We start from the raw sequence: 20,071 nt of genomic DNA, 5'->3' as shown, positions 1-20,071 counted from the left end.
TGTGCCTAATTTTTCCTGGCTGTGAGACAAGAACCCAGATTTAGCTGAACTAAGGAGCAAAAAATCCTGCATCACTATTATTAACACTAGGGATGAGCTATTACATTTCCCAGCAAGGGCACAGTGTAGGCAGTCAGGCAGCACTGGCCTCTGAGGACACTGCCGATCCTGCCACTGCTGCACTTGGCATAGTCACCACAGTGGTCCCAGCATCTGACCTTCGGCACATAGCCAGAGACACTCAGGGACTGGCGATCTGCTGCTCAGAAAGCACTCAGCACTCAGCCTTCCTCTCCAAACTGGGCACCTGAGATTTGCTCTGAATGTCTCAGTTCTAAGTTGTTCTTGCCCTTCAGAATGGGCAGTGCCTGGCCTGGGCAGGGGCTAGAGTGACTTTCAATTGCTAACAAAGCAGGACATATTGAGGAAAGTGGGATACGGGGTGGACTTTATAACTCATTAAAGGTAGAAAATGTCTGAGACTAACTGCAAAAGGCAATTCTTTGTTGTTGGCATTAAAGAGGTGAAGAAGAAATAGAGGAGACACAGTAATGTATCATTTGGGCATGTTACCCAGAGAAGGGCACCCAGATAAGAGAGCAATGCTTATTTTTTCTTGGACAAGCATTTCCTTGGCCAAAAGGGTTCACCTAACTATCCCAAGAGGCAGGGTGTACATGTATGTCATGACGGATAGTTTAAAAAGAAAAGGCCAGCTCTGCAAGTATAAGAGGAACTCAAAAATAAGAGTCTCAGCACACCCTGCTATGAAGCAAACTTGAGTTTCCATACTGGCAGACAATTTTAGGTTTTCTTAGAAAAATATTGATCTCTCTAACACTCAGTTTCCCTCATTTTTTTTTAATTTTGTTTATGGAGACAGGGTCTTGCTGTGTCACCCAGGCTGGAGTGCAGTGGCAGGATCAGGGCTCACTGCAGCCTCAACCTCCTGGGTTCAAGCAATCCTCCCACCTCAGCCTCCTGAAAAGCTGGGGTCACAGGTGTGCACCACCATGCCCAGATAATTTTTGTATTTTTTGTACAGACAGGGTTTCACCATGTTACCCAGGCTGGTCTCAAACTCCTGGGCTCAAGTGATCTGCCTGCCTTGGCCTCCTAAAGTGCTGGGATTACGGGTATGAGCCACCACACTGGCTGGTTCCCTTCATTTTCTGAAAACGATTGCTGTCACAATTACCCTCACTATGCCCCCCACAAGTTTCTGCAGATGCTTCTAATCAGCATGATGGTGAAGTGCAGGTATGCATGTATAGTTTAATGATATAACCATATTACCATAATAAACAGTAACAATTTTAACACTAATATTTAATGTTAATTAATATATTACTATTAACATATCCTGCTGCTTATTAGATTTTCAAAGGCAGCCGGTATAAAATCTTATTAGTGCTGACTGTGGTCTCCAATTTAAGAAGAGTAAATCATTCGAGGTGCAATTATAGGAGGAACACAAACAGAAAATCCCACTAGTCATAACTTATCTTCTGGTTGTCTTCCTCAGCTTTCCGTTTTTGTTTTCATGCTGAACCTACTCTTGGAACCTCTAAAGCCCAAGCTACAAATAGCTCATAAAAATCAGCATCTGTGCTTATGGAATACATCTTAAGACAGGCTACATCCTTTTCTGCTACGAGGGTAAAGCTCTGAAGAGGAAAGATTTATTTTGCTGCAGTAGATGATTTTTTAGAAAATTCATGTCCAATGCTTTAGAATAATCCAAACAACTGCTTGGAGGATGGTGTACTACACGTTAGGGGTAATGGGGGAAACAGCTCATCTTTGGATTAAAAGGTGAGATCAACTCACCTAATTATTAAATATGTCAAGTATTTTCATTAAAATGTTTTAAAAACAACTGTTAACTTCAAACTCAATAAAAGCAGTATTTAAATCAGATTTTTTTTTCTATAGTGAGGCAAGTCTGCTAGATAAACAGTAGTTCAGCCCATTTTCAAATAAACTGCTATCTGCACACAGGTCCTAATCTATGTACCTTCAACAGTATCTGTGGTCATGAGTATAATATTCATTTTTCCAGCTAAGGAAGTTAGAAACTAAAGACAGTTAAAAACTGAGGGTGTAATAATGATTTTAAAAAATACTAAAATTTCCATTTCACTGAGTTATACAAAAGCAATTAGAACTATTTGACAATATTAATATTAATTATATTTTCTAATTCTAGAAAAAGAAATGGGACATTATAAATCAGTAATCATTTGAAAGATTCCAACTTGAGACTTTTTAAACCAAGAACTAGAAACCAAGAAGCCATAAAAGAAATGTCAGACATATTGAAATACACATAAAGTAAAAGCTCCTATGGCAAACGATACCATAAAAAAGTAAATGAACACATTTTAGATTTGGAAAAAAAACAGGATAGAAGTGACAAAGAGTTAAATTTCATGACATTAATCAGACTTTTTACACCCTGAGCTAGAAAAAGGGAGCCTAACAGAAAATAAGCAAAAGATATGACTAAGCAATTCACAGAACAGCAAATCAAAATAAACAGCAAGCATATAAAAATATACTTTAGGCTGGGCACAGTGGCTCACACCTGTAGTACCAGCATTTTGGGAGGCTGAGTTGGGCAAATTGCTCGAGCCCAGGAGTTTGGGACCAACCTGGGCAACATGGCAAAAACTCATCTCTACAAAAAATACAAAAATTACCCAGGAGTGGTGGTACGCGCCTGTGGTCCCAGGTACTCAGGAGGCTGAGGTAGGAGAATCGCTTGAGCCCAGGAAGTTGAGGTTGCAGTGAGCTGAGACTGCACTACTGCGTTCTAGCCTGGGCAACAGAGTGAGACCCCATCTCAAAAAAAAAAAAAAGAACAAGAAAAGAAAAGATGCTTTAATTTACCAGTATTCCAGGAAATGTTAATAAATGTAACAATACTGGCAAAGATGTGAGGGAAATTAATCCTTTTTCATTTGCTGGTAAACATGTTAAGTGTTACAGATTTCCTGGGGAAAGGAATATAACAACATCTGTTTAAAGGAAACATATAGCCCTATACTCAGCAATCCCACTTCTGGAAGTCAATCCCAAGGCCATAAAACCACCAATATACACCGGTACATAAGGACACATTACAAGGATGTCTGCTGCAGCACTGTTCATAGTGGTAGAAAATGACACCAAGTGAATGCCTATCAACAATGGAATAGTTGAATAAATGATGATGCATTCATATCATGAGATACTCTGCAGTCATCTAAAGGAATGACTTAGAGCTATACAAGTGACTTAGAGGGACTTCTACACAGTACTGCATAAAAAAAGCAATATACTGACAGCGTGTATAATATGCTCACACTTTTATGTAAAAATGACAATTCTAAATGTATATATGTGTTCATATGTAATTATACAAACATGAAAAAAACAGACTACATACTGGGTAGTTGACAAAGGTTACCTGGAAGTTGGGTGGTGCATGGAAACAGAGGGTAAGAAAATTTTAAAAAGGAACAGAAGGGGGTAAAAAGTTAAACAAAAACCTCTCAGTATATACGATTATTAATGTATTTATATAAAATTGCATGTGTATGCATACAGAAAGTTTCATTTAAAAAAATTTAATTACTTAGCATTTATTGAAGGGCCTACTGTGTTAGAATAGGCACTTGCAGTTGGGCGCAGTGGCTCATGCCTGTAATCCCAGCACCTTAGGAGGCCAAGGTAGGCAGATCATTTGAGGTCAGGAGTTCAAGACCAGCCTGGCCAACATGGTGAAACCCTGTCTTGGCGAAAAATACAAAATTAGCCAGGCGTGGTGGTGCACACCTGTAATTCCAGCTATGTGGGAGGCTGAGGCAGGAGAATCGCTTGAACCCGGGAGGCAGAGGTTGCAGTGAGCTGAGATCGTGCCACTGCACTCCAGCCTGGGCGACAGTGAAACTCCATCTCAAGAAAAAATAAACTAAGCACTTGAAAGTGTTAGTTTTTACTTTAGCAACAACATACTATTCTGGAAAAAGCATCATTTCTGGAGACAATTTTAGGTTCAAATCTTGGCTCTGGCTCTAACAATATGACGTTTTATACGTCACTTTAACTTCTCTGAGTTGCTTTCCTCATCCCAAAACAAGGACGATACTACTTGCCTTGCAATGTTTTGAGGTTCAAGTACATTAGCACAAATGAAAATACTTCCTAAAATAATATAATTAAGGTTAACATAAAATCTGTCTTTTAACACATTCCAAAAATCAAGGCTTAATTTGTGCAAAGGCTTTATTCTTATGGCCCAATGATGGTGCCTCCACTGCCGAAATGCAAGGGGCATGTCCACATTGCATTGGCCCGTGACGAAAGCTTCCAGCATTGTGCAGTAAGTCATTTGGAATCAGAGGGCCTGGATTTAAGTCCAATAGCTGTGCAGTCTTGAGGAAGTAATTTAACCTTGAAAAGTCTGCTTCTGTGTTTATAAACTAATAATTGTGCGTGCATTATGGGATTGTTGTGGAGAGCAAGCAAATATGCATAATTGTTTTGAAAACTATAAAGTGCTAGAAAATTGGCAGATTTTGTCATATTGTCTTTAGATTATACTTTCTTGGTGTATCTCCAGCAGGGAAGTATATATTTCGGACCCCAGGATGGCCTGTAAACTCCAAGGGGAAATCTCACTACACATAAGTGTCACATATATGTAAATAAAGATTCACAAGTAAAACATTTGTTGAAATTTTTTAGAAAAATAGAAAGCAAAGGAACAATTACTGTAAGCATAAGTTGTCTACACATCTCAATTTCTTTTCTTTTCTTTTATTTATTTTTTTGAGACACAGTTTCACTTTGTCACCCAGGCTGAAGTGCAGTGGTGCAATCTCAGCTCACTGCAACCTCCGTCTCCTGGGTTCAAGTGATTCTCGTGCCTCAGCCTCCTGAGTAGCTGGGACTACAGGCACGTGCCACCATGCCTGGCTATTTTTTTTTCTTTTTTTGTATTATTAGTAGAGAAGGGGTTTCACCATGTTGGCCAGGCTGGTCTCAAATTCCTGACCTCAGGTGATCCACCTCCTCAGCTTCCCAAAATGCTGGGATTACAGGCATGAGCCACTGTGCCTGGACATCAATTTCTAACAAGATTTTTTTTAGTTTGTAGTAAGAACAACATTTCTGAAAAGGTCATATATGCATGGTAAGAATTCAAGCAATATAAAAGATCATTTCAACAAAAGATTGTCTCCTGACTACTGAACCCTCCCATCCCACACCACCAGTGCCCCAATTTTCCTTTGTAGCAGTTTGGATTAACTACACCTGAAGCAAAACATTATTCCATAGTTTTCTACTTTTTTTGTCTTGCCATTTTTTAAAATCGTTTTTGCAATGCTCCAGAGCTCTGTTTGATGAGCTGAAGCAAAATGCTTTGAGCTCCTCCTTGAGGTAGGTCCTCCCTGAGTGACTTTCCTGCCATTAAATCCTAAAGGCTTATTTAATTGCTCCAAATCAGCTCTTCAAGCAGAAGCCTAATGGTCTAGCTGCTGAGCATTTCTAAGGGCCAAATGTATTGATAAATATTTATTATAGAATAAAAATTGGGGCTGTCACTAATTGATTGTAATGACTACTGCTCACTTCCTGAGTCCATAGATTCCTAGCTGAAATACCTTGTGCTCTCATACTTCCGACACTTACACTGCAATGTCATAGGAACCTCCAGTCTCCATTAGCCTCATTTCTTCTCTGCTCAGCTCAAACCTATTCCTAAAAGTCCTTTCAGAAGCATCCTTACGTCCTCATCCCTTACTTCCTTGCACCAAATGAACCCTACATCAAGCCTGTCATCTATGTTTCCTACTAATACAGATGGCTGAGCCCAGTGAAACAGCATCACATAACTGCAGATTGCCATTACAAATTCCTGGTTTCCAGTAGGCCAAGTCTTTAATGCCACTTGTCAATCCTTTTCCCTACGGTATTATTTAGAAAATAGATTTGGCTGGCTGTCACAATAATAACAACTGTGGTTATATCATTATCATAACTGTGGTAGAAACAATATACTCCATTTCTTTTTCCCATAGTAGTTGAAAGGGCATCCCATGCTAGTGTGGTGGCTCAGTTCCTTGAGGACATCCAGGGACACAGATTCCTTCTATTTTGTTATTCCACCTTCCCCAGTGAATGACCCTCATTTGGCCCATAGATGCTCCACTGCTTTGTCCACATTCCCGGCAGCAGGATGGAGGAAGAGAGGAAATGGGCTGCTTGCCCCGGGCTGCCATCTGGAAGTTGCACTTATCACCTGTGCTTACATCCCACTGGCCAGAATTTACTCATATGGCCACACTCAAGTGCAGGGGTAGCTGAGAAAGTCTTAAAAAAATAAAATCAACTATTAAAAAAATTGAAGTGTAAAATACATACTGAAAAGTACAAAAATCATAAATGCATAGCGTGTTGAACTCTCACTAATAGAATACACATGCCTAACCAGCAACTGGAAAAGCAAGCATCTCTGGAACACCAGAAACCTCCTCAAGCCTCTAGACTGTATCCTGCTCCCACGGGTGTTTTATCCTCCTTCTCTGTTCTGACAGCAAAGTTTCACCTGCTTTTCTACTTTATGTAAATAGAATCGTACACACATCATTTGTATCTGGATTCCTTGGCATGGTATGTGAGAATCAGCTATATGGTTATATATGGCTATGTTCCCAACCCAAAATTCTACTACGAAAGAAGGGGAAAAATGCTCTCAGAGGCTACTAGTAGGCTACTAGCTACTAGCCAGCTCTCTTTTTTATTTTTTTGAGACAGTGTCTCACTCTGTTGTCCAGACTGGAGTACAGTAGTGCAATCGCAGCTCACTGCAGCCTCTGCCTCCTGGGTTCAAGCAATTCTCCTGCCTTAGCCACCCAAGTAGCTGAGATTACAGGCATGCGCCATCATGCCTGGCTAATTTTTGTATTTTCAGTAGAGACAGAGTTTCACCACATTAACCAGGCTGGTCTCAAACTCCTGACCTCAAGCGATCTGCCTGCCTAGGCCTCTCAAAGTTCTGGGATAACTTTGGTGAGCAACCGTCCCAGCTGCTACTAGCCGTCTCTTTCACTGACTTTAATGTATCTTCCTAATATTTCCTTTCTAAAGCCCCTTACTACTTCCTGCACCCCACATTATCATATGACTTATTTTCCAACTTTGCTGGAAAATGGAAGCTTGAATTCCTTTATCTTATTACTACAAATAGACATGTATATTTATCATATCTCCTCAAATGAACTGGCACAGAATCACTTGTGCCATATTTTGTTAGAGCAGTCATAAGCCTGCCCAGATTCAAAAGGATAGAAAAGAAAATTTATATCTTAATGGACAACAATGCATAAGAGCATGTGGGGTGAGAGATACTGTGCAGACATCTTTGAAAAATATGGTCTGCCACACCTAGCTTGAAAGCGTTTGCACAGCTATCTTAAATCACAGTAATCATATACAGAACTGTGAGAAATAATAATTGTTTCAAGCCATCAAATTTTCAGGTGATTTGTTTTACAACAATAAATAGCAGCTAGGTGTATCAGTTACCTACTGTCACAAAAATGCTGCATCTAACACACTACCCCAAAACTCTGTGGTTTACAATCATAATTTATTATTGCCCACAAATCTACAGGTCAATTTGGTGGCTCTGCAAATTTGGGCCAGGCTTGGCTGATCTCAGGTGGTTATCAAGTGTATCTGCGGTCAGCTGGCAGGCTGGCTGGACAGCTTATCTAGCATAGCCTCACTCACATGTGTGGCTGGTTGCCAGCTATTAGCTGGCACAATACAGGTGACTGGACTATGTGTCTCATTATCGAGGAAGCTAGGCTGGGCTTCTTACCATGGCAGCAGGGTAGGACTCTAAAAAACAAGTGGAAATGTTCAAAACTTTCAGAAGTCTATTCAGAGCTGGCATCTTGTTATGTCCTCTGCATTTTATTGGCAAAAACAAGTCACAAGGCCAGTCCTCTAGATTTAAGGGGTAGGTAAATAAATTCAAGCTCAATGGGTAGGAGGAGCAGCAAAGTCACATGGCAAATGGCATGAGTAAACACAAGGATAAAAAACTGGAGACACACTGCAATACATCTACCCAAAATAAACCTTATTGCTTTATTGATCATTTTATAAGGTAAAAAATGTCTAATGTGGCAGACAAAAATTAAGTTGTGTTGAATATTGTCCTATTATTCTTATCCAAATTCATGAACAGACAGCTACCTTATCCTAAAAAATATCCTTGGTAAAGATTCTGAGCCTCTCAGTTATCTATCCCACGTCTGACAATTACTCATCATCACAAAGTTCTTACAAATATTTAAATTCAGTCCCTTTTCATTCAGCTCTCACTGGGCTATTATTTTCCCTCCTTTCCCATTTCCATCCATTTCCCATTTCCCTCCTTTCCCATTATTCCATCTAAAGAAGCATAAGCTAATGTTTTTCACCATAAAGGGTAACTTAAGCTTCAAAAAAACTCTCAATATCGTAAGTATGAGAATAAACTAACAGTTAATAACAGACAGTAGATGAATTCCTCTGCATCTAGTAAGAATAAAGAACAGAATAAAGAAATCAGCCAACTCAAAGGTCAACAACTGGACTTTAATGAATTAATTTTGTTAAAAGTGTTTTGAACAGATATGCAAGTCAAAATACACACATTAAGAAATGAACAAAAACATTCTTGGTCTCCATAAGTACTTCTTAGAACAGCCATGATTAAGTTGAACTTTAATAGAGTTTAAAAAACAAGTAACAAATTTTTGTATAGTTAAACTTGAGACACATACATTTATATCCTAATATTGGATATACTCTCTTGACATTTAATTTGTTATTCCTATTGGTAGGTTTGCCTTTTTAAAGTTTTAAAGTTTTTCCTAGGAGAAAGTATAAGAAAAAGGTATCCAGATTACCTATCATTTTTGAACATTACTTAGGAATAACAGTTTTCAGATAGCTAAATTGTGAAAAACAATGACAAAATGCTGGAGTGTTAGTTTTATTTTCAGGATCTCCTTTTTGAAAAGGATCTTTTTCATTTTGTTTAATAAAAAAGAAGTATAAGAAAAATAATTTTGTCTTGGCATTGGTGGGCTGAGATCTATACTGTTCACAAATTCAACAAACAAGAAATGTCTGCTTTAAGAGATCAGCACTAACAGGTAACATGAAAGAGAGAAGCCAACTGTAGGAGACACATCCCAGTGTGCTTAGTTAATCCGTCAGGTTTTACTAACACACCTCTGAAAAGAGATGCACATCCTAAATTCACAGATATTAGACAATAATCACTTTCCTTACATCTATATAAAATGTGCTTACCTCTTTGACAGCTTCAGTCTTAACTGCAAAGAAAGGTTATTAAGAGAACCCAATTATAGGTGCCCCAACTACATGTTAGCACCACAAAATAGCCATCAACATTTCTTAGGAGTGTTATTGGCACTGCGGGTGAGACAATCTTTAGTATGTGGGACTACCCCTGACACTGCAGAACATTTAGCATTCCTGGCCACTCACTAAAAGGCAGTGGTTTTCAAGGTCACTATGACAATCAAATTGACCCTTGATGAGAACCACTGAGCTAGATGAGTCAAGATTAATATCTATTAACTTTATGACTTCCACAGAAAGTAACCGCTTCATTACCTTCAGTAACAATGACTGAAGAGGAATATATTTTTTAAAAAACATTATAATTAAATGTTATTTTGGAAAGATAAGCTGACTTCTTCAAACTCATAGTAATCTGAAAGATTAGATGCACAAAGTGCAGTACTTATTTATCCCCAAATGCACACATACATTTACAGGAAAATGTTTATGTTCTACAGGCATATATTATTACCCCATTTATGTCTGGTAAAGAAATATGCTCATCTATTACAATAAGATAAAAACCATGTAGATGTTCTTGATAAGTTCCCTCACATTGATGCTCCTGGAAACTGCTGCTGTCTTTGCTCCAAAACTTGCTGATTTAATAGTTGTTGCTGTTTCTGTAAAAACTGCACTACTTCTGGACTTCTTAGTAATGACTTAGAAAGAAAAGAAAAAAATTATTAATAGCATTAATCTGTGTGATTAGACTGTTTTCATGCTATGAAATTACTCTAATGTGTCCCTACATATGATACAATATGTTCACAAGAATATGCCTGAATCAAAATCACTTTTACATCTGATGCACTGCAACTAAGCTGCAAACTAAAAATAATGTGATGTCACACATCAAAATACTAAAACCTAAAAATAACGGGTGAAGTCTGTTATTGGTGACTTTGTGCAAAAAGGAAACACCTTCTCTAATATGCTGGCAAATATACTCTCTTGAAATATGTAAGAACAAAGAGCTAAAAGTAGCACTGACCCAGGATTATAGCAAGAAAAAAAATGGAGATGAAAGGGCGCCACATGTGAAAATAGCAGCTAAATGCCAGTTTGTACATACATATAAACTAGTGCTAGAAGTCAAGTTTCTCATTAGCCAACTAAGTCTTCATAAAGAAATTAAAAATTGTGTGTATAGGTGTGCATATATATGTATATATATATCGGTATATACCAAAATTTCAGGAAAAAAACTAATATAACTGCTCTAAAACATCCAATACCTTTTTGTACACTCATCACTTTAAAATATAGTTGTAATAATATAACAAATATAACAGACCATGATTAACGTATTATTATTAGAGACAGGGTCTCACTCTGTTCCCCACGCTGGAGTGCAGTGGCGTGGGCATAGCTCACTGCAGTCTTGAACTCCTAGGCTCAAGCAATCATCCTGCCACAGTCTCCTGTAATATGTTTTTATAATAAAATACTTACATAAATTTATAAAGAAAAAAATCTTTGGCCCAATAAGCTGCAAAAAGATAAACTGAATAAGGTGAACATACTATCATCAAATACTGACTTTCAGATTATATGTATTATATCTTAGTACATTTTCTATTTATTAAATAGTTTTGTTTAAAATTCATCTTAGCTGTTATGACACTGTTGGACATTTAGGCTGTTTCAACTACCTTTTTTACTATTTATGATAAATATATTCCTGGCAATACCTTTATGTTTAACTCTATCCATATTTAGGATTTACGTTCTGTAAATGTCTTCATATTAAATGTGATGTCTGAGTCGAAAGGGATGACTCTTGGTACATATTGCCCAACTGCTTTCTGAAAGTGCCATACCAATATATAATGCCATTAACTACCTGAGAATGACCATTTCATGAAAGTCTCAACATCACTGCATCATTGTGCGTAATTGTTTAAATAATTTTCACTTTTTGTTTGTTATTTTTACTGATATTGAATACCTTTCCATATCATTTAATGGTATTCTGCCTTTTTTTTCTGTTTGTATCTTTTGCAATGTATTGAAGCCAAAGGTTTTCCTCATCGAATTATAGGAATTTTTGTAATAACCTTTCTTTGCAGTTAAGACTGAAGCTGTCAAACAGGCAAACATATTTTATATATACATAAGGAAACTGATCATGTTTAATGATTTATAGGGTGCTCTGTTGCCTAGGCTGGTGTACAGTGGTATGATCATAGCTCATTGCAGCCTTGAACTCCTGGACTCAAGCAATCCTCCTGTTTCAGCCTCTCGAGTAGCTAGGACTACAGCTACATACCATCACACTCGGCTAATTTTTAAATTTTTTTGTAGATGGGGTCTCGCTGTGTTGCCCAGAATGGTCTCAAATTCCCAGCCTCAAGTGATCCTCCCACCTGGCCTCCCAAAGTGCTAGGATTACAGGCAGGAACCATCATGCTCAACCAGGAATATTTTATGTGATAAAATACCAGCCACATTAACCATAGTCTTTTATATTTGTTGTACATATTTTTGCTCTAGGTCATTGTGCATTTTGCCACCATTTTTGACCATGGCATTCATTTTTATGTAGTCAAGTTTATAATCTTTTCTCTGTGATTTTGTCTATATATGCTAAAAAAAAAAAATCTCATTACAGATTTTTGAGGTAAAGTTCCGATTCTTTTTTTAAAATTTTGACTTCTTATTAGGAATTTATTTTGATGTATAGTGTGATGTCATGAGCTAAAAATCTCAAAAATCTCAATAGTTCCATTTATAACAAACAACGTTTGTTAACACATTTATAACTGATTTACAAACAGATATTTACCAGTCTTTTTTGATTTAACACTTGTTCTAAAAGAGTAGGTCTTGCAGGACGATCCCCAAAAGATCCTGTTCTTTGTTTAACAATGGAGAGTATGTTATCTGCACTTTCCTGGGATAAATGATAAAAATGCAAATAGATAAACAGTTAACGTAATAAGTCATGATTACAGGTATTTCAAAGATGTAATGAACAGGTCTTTGCATTTCTTCCTTCTTCTTGCCCAGTCTCTGGGAAACTCTGGGAAAGTTCTTCATTATCATAGGCAAAGTATTGGCAGTTAATTTAATGTAACACTTCTCCTCGCTCCCTCTCCCCCTAGATTTTCAACCTGGGTTCTTTAGTCTCTTGGCAGGTCTCAAAATTAATAGTGTGTGATAGAGTGTGATACAGTAATAGTGTGAGAGGTGGGCCACTAAGATTGAGGCAGAGTTACTTGTGAGCTATTTTCAATATTACAAAAAATGCCAAGTGGAATTGACCATTCTCTTTATATAATGCTATCCAGGCCAAAACATAATCTGCTTGCCTTTGGATGAAATGTATGAACTCAGAGGCAAATTATATACTGCTCAATAAGATATCTGATAGCTTTTTACCCAATTAGCAACCAAAACAAATGGGGGAGTAGTAAAATATTGTTTAAAGAAGCAATTGATAACCAAAGCTTTCAAAATTTAGATAAACTTGCTTGAAAAAGCACTAGTATAAATAGTCTCCTGCCACCTGTATGAACAAAACAGGTAAATCCTAAAATGATACCACTACCCTGAGATTTCACTGCCCAAAAACAAAATCAGCAGCACTTATTACCAAATATGTACCCCCAGTTACCTGACAGCATCTTAAATACTTGTAATTTTGCTGGCATAACAAAATATTGTTTAGTTGACTGAAATATTCTGACTCTTACAAAACTATGCCACAATACCACATCCAAAATTCTTACTAAGCAAATATAAAATTATAAATGTTTTACCAGAAAGCCATACCTTACATGAATTTAACCTCTTTGTTCTTTACTTAGAATATTATCTATGCTGCTTTTTTCTCTTGGCCTTCTTTCTACTGGCCTCTGAGTTATCTATGAGAATATCTCCTTAATCTCTTTCATTATGAGAAGTTTACCAACCTGATATTACAAAAATAATTCATCCCTAAACATTTTAGGCCTCAACACATAAAAACTGTAAAAAGAAAATTCTAATACCCAGAGGAAACAAAAATAATTTCTTCCTCCTCCAGCAACCCCCGAGTTGATTTTATTTATGAGATTCTTTCATTTTTATGTGCAAGATAATGGAATGCTGAAATTGACTTGATGGTACAGTACCCTCTGCCCTCACAACCCCACTATGGAAATTCAAAAGGTTAATATCACAAAATATTAGATACTGAATTAGATAAAGAAGCTTGTAGTGAAAATAACCTTTAGTCATCTAATCCAAACTTGTACAGATGTTGGAATTCTTTTTCAAAAACTTGCAATGCTTTTTGTCCTACAGAGTTTACCAACTTTTGCCACATTTCATTTGGTTTTGAATAGCTCTAACATTTCGGTAGAATGTTAGGTAGCTTTACTTAAACTGAGCTGAAATACATACTCCTTGTGATTTATGCCTAAGAGTCCTAGTTACCTCAGAACCATGCCATGTAAGTCTACTGCTTCTCTTAAATGATAGCTTTTTAGATATTTAATAAGAACAATTCCACCAGCAGAGGTCAATTCATTTATCCCTAGTCCCTTTATGTGTCTCTCATATAGCATAGTTCTTAGATTGGTGGAGTAGACATTATACACACTTGTTCCTCATTTAACCTTGACTTGTGTAAGAAATATTAATTTTAGATACCTCAATTTCTTTAATTTTTTTTACCTTAATAAACTCTTCATTGGAATAGAGACCTTAATTTCTAATCTTGCTGCTCACAACATAGCAGAAGACACCATCATCACCTGTCAGTCCTACTATAATAATCTTTGAAAGAGTCTCAAAATCTACAGGCTCTCAACTTTAACCCACTCCATCAGGGTAGGATCCTCTGCTACTTCCTAATTAGATCACTTCATTTAAAGACTCCAAACCCAAATCCCATAGTCTGGCATTCAATACTATAAAAAATTGGCTTCAACCTATCTTTCCAAATTTCTCTCTCACGAATTTTCCACTCAACTATTTTACCTAGAATAGTCCACTTGCTATCTTCAAAATGTTTTCTGTATTCCTACTTCTCTCTTTACTAAAATGTGCTTCTCTTTCCTTTTATCTACCAGAATTCTAGGGAAGCAGTATAGTCAGGAGGTAAAAGGGAAAGCTCTAAAATAAGACTGCTTGTGTTTGAGTACAGTACTTGCTGGCTGTATGACCTAGGCCAAATTCTTTAGCCTCTCTGTGCCTCAGTTTCCATGTATGTAAAATATACTATCTATCCCATTGCTGAAGGGTTGTGAGACTCCATTTACAGCTTAACACAGTGCTTGACACATAAGAAACTCAGCTCATTAAGCGTAAACTATTACTCATCCTTTCTGGTTTATACTGAGAGACACATTTCCTCTGCAAAGCCTTTCTGGAGTATCTCAGCCTACAATGATCTATCCTCCTCTGAACTACTAAAACCGGACTATATAGTTGGCTCTTATTATATCCTGGCTGGCACTGTTATTTTCTTTACACTCAGTTTAGCAAAGATAAAGACTTACAGATCTTGTTACCTCCTCAGAACTGACAAAGTATCCCACAATATAAGACAAACTGGATAGTAAGCTATTACTATTATTTGTTGCTTATAGCAATTAATTCCCTTCCATAAAAAGTCATGCAAATTATTTTAAAATAGTGAAGCTAGGTGCAGTGGTGAAATAATCCCAGTTACTCGGAAGGCTGAGGCGGGAGGATCACTTGAGCCCAGGAATTCGAGGCCAGCCTGGGCAACACTGTGAGACCCATCTCTAAAAAATTAGATAAGTAAATAAATAACAAAATAGTAATAAGGTTCTTTTTGTGGGAGGTGCAGAGGGAGACTCTAATTCAGTATCTATTTGCCTTTTATACATTTTCCTCACTGTAGATGTAAATGTTAGGTAGTTTAAAAAAAAAAAAAAGTAAGCAGCCATAGGTTAACTACTTCTTTCTTGAAAATAAGTATTATTAGGCCGGCGTGGTGGGTCATACCTGTAATCCCAGCACTTCGGGAGGCTGAGGTGGGAGGATCAGGAGTTTGAGACCAGATTGGCCAACATGGTGAAACCCCATCTCTACTAAAAATACAAAAATTAGCCGGGCGTGGTGGTGCATGCCTGTAATCCCAGCTACTCAGGAGGCTGAGGCACAAGAACTGCTTGAACCCAGGAGGTGGAGGTTGTAGTGGGCCGAGATCGCACCACTGCACTCCAGCCTGAGCGACACAGAGTAAGACTCTGTCTCAAAAAAAAAAAGAAAGGAAAAAAGTATTATTTTTCTCCCTCTCTAAAGAATTCTGAAGTGAATGAGCACCTGTGGAACATACTGAGGAAGAAACTTGATCACCTTTACTAACTTTCATTCTTTTCCAGATGCTTATTTCCCTAAATCCCCGTAATCAGAGATTTGGTAAAACATATTATAAGAATATGGATTAAGGGGGTTTTTAAACTAAGATTACAGAAGTCCTGAGCCCATTAATTAGCATGCAAAATTAAAGTTACATAGTGGATTTTTCTAGGAAGAGTCTTCATTAAGTCACCAGATACTCAAAGGAGTCCTCTTACTCCAAAAGAGTAAAACTTAAGGGAAAGAGAAGTCACTCAGTCCTAACCAGTGTGAATTAAGTATGACACACCGGCAACTGCAAATTTTAGAAATATTTAGAATATTATACTTTTTGTTTTTGAGACAAAGTCTTGCTCTGTCACCCAGGCTGGAGTGAAGCAGCACAATCATGGCTCACTGCAGCCTCAACCTCCTGGGCTCAATGATCCTTCCACCTCAGCCTCCCGAGTAGCTAGAACCACAGGCATGTGCCAACATACCTGGCTAATTTTTAAAATTTTTTGTTGAGATGGGGTCTCCCTATGTTACCCAGGCTGGTCTCAAACTTCCGGGCTCAAGCAATCCTCCCTCCTAGGCCTCCCCAAGTTCTGGGCTTACAGGTATCAGCCACTGAGCCTGGCCTAGAACATTACATTTGTAAACAATTACAAGGTCTAATATTTTAGTAATGGAGCACTTCAAGTTCAGCCTGAAACTAAGAAATTTAAAGACTTAGAATACATCCTAGGAACCTAAGACAGCTTGCAGTTTAAAAAAATTTTTTTTGATCACTTTTTTTTTTTTTTTTTTTTAAGGAGACAGGGTCTTGCTATGTCATCCAGGCTGGAATGCAGTGATGCAAACAAGGCTCACGGCAGCCTCGAACCCCTGGTCTCAAGCAATCTTCCCACTTCACCCTCCTAAGTACAGCTGGGTATACAGGCACTTGCCACCATACCTGGCTTGGATCACTTGTAACAAAATTAAATTTTTCTCTACACTGAGCGATTATATAGCTCTCACAAGAAGAAATATCTGCTTATCTGTGACAGCCTCAAAGTATACCATTAACAATGACAATAATAATGGCTAAGGTTTGCAAACTTTAACCAGTTGCTGGACAGTGTGTGAACACTCAATATGGAATGGCTCACATATTCACAGCAACACTGAATGACACACGATTTTAATGCCCATTTTACAGAGTTTAATAACCTAGTCAAGCCACAAGGCCAGCAAATGATGCAACAGGGATTTGCACCCAGAAGTCGAACTCCAGAACACTGGTTTTACCTTTGACTTAGTTCAAATCAAACAATCCAAAAGTTTTTTGAGACTTATATCCCATTATCATCCTTTTTTTTTCCCCCGTCAGGGGTACTAAGAAAAGGGGAAGTGAGAACAGGATACTAAGAACAAGGATACTGAGAACAAGGTATATTAAGTATTGGGGTAGTGAGAACATGAGAACAAGGGACTTTATAAACATAGGGGTACTGGGAACAGAGTTGTAAGAAAGGGGTACTAAGTACAGGGGTAATACAGACAGGCAACTGAGTATAGCAGTACTAAAAATAGGGTACTAGGAAGAGGGTTAACAGAACAGGACACTAAGAACAAAGTACTAAATACAGGAGTATTACAAATGGAGGTACTGAGACTGGGTACTGAGAACTGGATACTGAGAATAGAGTAGTGAAAACAGAAAGAGATGACTTTCTCAGAAGTACCAACTTCATCTAGGTTCCTAAGTCTCCTTTAGCGATGAACCAGACCGATCATTTACTCTATTTTCTTCCAGCCATATCCCAGATCTATGACAGCTCTGCCGATGTCACATTATTTTTACTGAAATTTCTGCACCTATCATATGAGTTCAACAGAACTGTTATTGCTTTGCACATGCTGGTATAAACTTTAATTTAGGGCAAACACTCTAATTCTCAACCACTAACCCAGTCACTGCAACCCGGCCCATTTGGAAGTGCGGGGGAGGGGGGAGGCACGCCCTGGAGATGCGGTTTGCGTTAAGATTGGGTTTCTTCTTCCACTTCCCATCCCCAGGCCTCAGCTAAGTCTGATACCTCGAGTTTGACGTTTCCCGCGCTGCCAGTCGAGGCAGTCCCACCGCAGTTTAGGGCCTGGTCGCTCTTCTTCTTTTTATACTTGTCCTTGTACATCTTGTTGCGGTGTTTCTTGCACATCCACGGTTTGCGCTGCTTGGCCACCTGGCTCGTGGTCTCGCTGCAGCCTTCGTAGGTGCAGGTTTTGCTCATGCTGCCCCCACCGCTGCCCCGCCTCCGGGCGCCCCCGCTGCTGCCCTCGCCCCCCGAGTGAGTCTCCTCATCCTCCAGATCCTCCAAACTAGCCGCGCTCTCGCCTCCCCCCGGAGGGTCCGAAGTGTCTAGCAGGTCCGCCTCGTCCTCCCCAGCCTCCTCTTCGCCATCCCCGGCCCCTTCGCACAGGTACCTAACGGGCCTGCCCGCCCCAATGCTGCCCCCGGGGGTCGCAGCCTCGTCCTGCCCAGCACAGGGTTGCATCACCAGCAGGGTGAATTGCGAGGCCGCGGCCGCCACCGGGGCTGGCGCCAAGGTGGGAGCCGCAGCCGGGGCTAGGGCCGCGGGGTGGGGCACGCCGCTGGCGGCGCCCGGCCCCGCGCCCTCCGCGACACCCTGCGCCTCCATGCTGCTGAGACCTGGCCGGGGTCCACGACCCCGGGCTTTTAGCACCTGCCCGGCCTAACGGCACTTAGCGAACCAAAGACTCAGGACACGCTGGGGTAAAAGGCGCGTGTGCCGCGAAGGCGCCCCGACTGCGCCTGCGCGACCGCAGCCTGCGCGTCAGCGTGTGTACGCCCGCGGGCTGTCAGGGAGCGCGGCGCTTCTGGGGGCGGGGCTGAGCGCACAACCGACGGGACTGACTGCGCATGTGCGGCTGCGTCCCCTTCGGCCAGCTGGGGGATTGGCAGACAGGGTCTCGGGGGCTGTGTCAGGTGAAAACTTGCAGTGGTTGGCAAGGCAGCGCCCTTTTACCTGAACCTATTGTATCTAAAACGGTTCAAAGCATCTTCTACAGGAGTTCCAGTATGCAAATTAGGATTGTTCCTGAGCAGTCTCAGGACTTGCAGTGTTACGATGCTAATTTTATTATTTCCCCCCAAACTGCCTGCAAGGGGAGATCTGAAGCTGCGATGTAGTGGTGTCACAGCCTAGAGCCACTAGCTCGCAGTCCATGAAGGCAGAGGTGGCTTATTTGAAAATAGTGGAGCGGAGAGGTGTGGGCCATACCTTTGGCCGAGTTGTATTTGTACTGAGGGATAACTTTGTTTTTTTCTCCTGGAAACTCACTTGATTGTTAATACTTGCTCTTTGCTGTGGCTGATGAGATAAGTCTTAACGTTTTCGTTTAACACAGTGAAAATGTGTGAAAAGGAATACTGAATGGCAAACGTTTAAAAAAACAATGAATGTTCTATCAGTTCTATCAGTTGCTGGGCAGTTGCTGGTTGTTAAATCTTGGCTTGCCCAAATCCCAGGAGAGAAAATATCCTGCAGTATCCTGAACTGTTAAGTAGATGTTCTTTTTCCCTTCATCCCATTCTTTCGCCTAGTCAGATTTCCCATCCCACCTACCGGAAAGCAATGACTTTATTCAACAAACTATAAATCCATTCACACTAAGATGTTTGGGTGCTGACATATAGGTAGATCAGTTATGTTTTAAAGAGAGGCACGTGGAAGGGAGAAGGTTTGGAATTAGAGCAACCTAGGTAGTACTGTCCTGTGTGACTACAGCAAGTTCGTGACAGCCTCTCCGAGCCTCAGTTTCCTCATCAGTAAAGCCTGCAGTCGGTGGTGTGCTAGGGCCAACTGATGGTAACTGGTTGCTAAAATTTCAGGAATATAATTAGCAGAAAAATTAAACACTGCTATTATTAAAAGTCTTACTACATAAACTTACACTAAGATTATATTAAAAACAAAGGTTACAAATCTCAGAACTCTTCATTTTCTAATTATTTTATTATGTTTTATCATTATCTGTGCTTTTAAGGTTATTTATGTCTATTGTATCTGTATGCGGAAATATTATTTAGTGGTGTGTTACTACACATTTTCCCAACTCCGTCTTCAGTATGTCATGTTGATTGCTTGAAATCAGCCACTATTGGAGTATTTACACCAGGGAAATGATCAAATGCTACAAAGCAGGTTTACACTTATTGTTGATTGTCTCTGCACTTAAGAAAGTGATAGTGAAAATGTTAATGAAGATTAAATTTAAGGCCGGGCTCAGTGGCTCCCACCTGTAATCCCAGTGCTTTGGGAGGCTGAGGCAGGTGGATTACGAGGTCAGGAGT

General features: G+C 39.5%; 1 protein-coding gene across 1 annotated transcript; it reads right to left on the bottom strand.

Annotated features, from left to right (window-relative positions):
• Positions 1-8,616: 8,616 nt before the first annotated feature.
• RFXAP (regulatory factor X associated protein) lies at positions 8,617-18,531 on the bottom strand. The gene is made up of 3 exons (XM_054446437.1): positions 17,796-18,531; positions 12,203-12,310; positions 8,617-10,076 (listed from the first exon to the last, which is right to left on the bottom strand). Exons 1-3 carry the CDS (start codon positions 18,393-18,395, stop codon positions 9,966-9,968), a joined length of 819 nt encoding a protein of 272 aa, XP_054302412.1. The 5' UTR covers positions 18,396-18,531; the 3' UTR covers positions 8,617-9,965.
• Between the last annotated feature and the right edge of the window lie 1,540 nt (positions 18,532-20,071).

The sequence above is a fragment of the Pongo pygmaeus genome, chromosome 14 (assembly GCF_028885625.2).
Source record: "Pongo pygmaeus isolate AG05252 chromosome 14, NHGRI_mPonPyg2-v2.0_pri, whole genome shotgun sequence".
NCBI classification, from domain to species: domain Eukaryota; kingdom Metazoa; phylum Chordata; class Mammalia; order Primates; family Hominidae; genus Pongo; species Pongo pygmaeus.
This window is presented reverse-complemented; position numbering and strand designations above follow the sequence as displayed.

Coding starts and splice junctions, on each gene's coding strand:
- RFXAP (XM_054446437.1), bottom strand. CDS start 18,395: ATGGAGGCGCAGGGTGTCGCGGAGGGCGCGGGGCCGGGCGCCGCCAGC. Junction 12,311..17,795: donor CGGGAAACGTCAAACTCGAG/GTATCAGACTTA, acceptor CATTTATCCCAG/GAAAGTGCAGATAACATACT. Junction 10,077..12,202: donor TGTTAAATCAAAAAAGACTG/GTAAATATCTGT, acceptor TTTCTTTCTAAG/TCATTACTAAGAAGTCCAGA.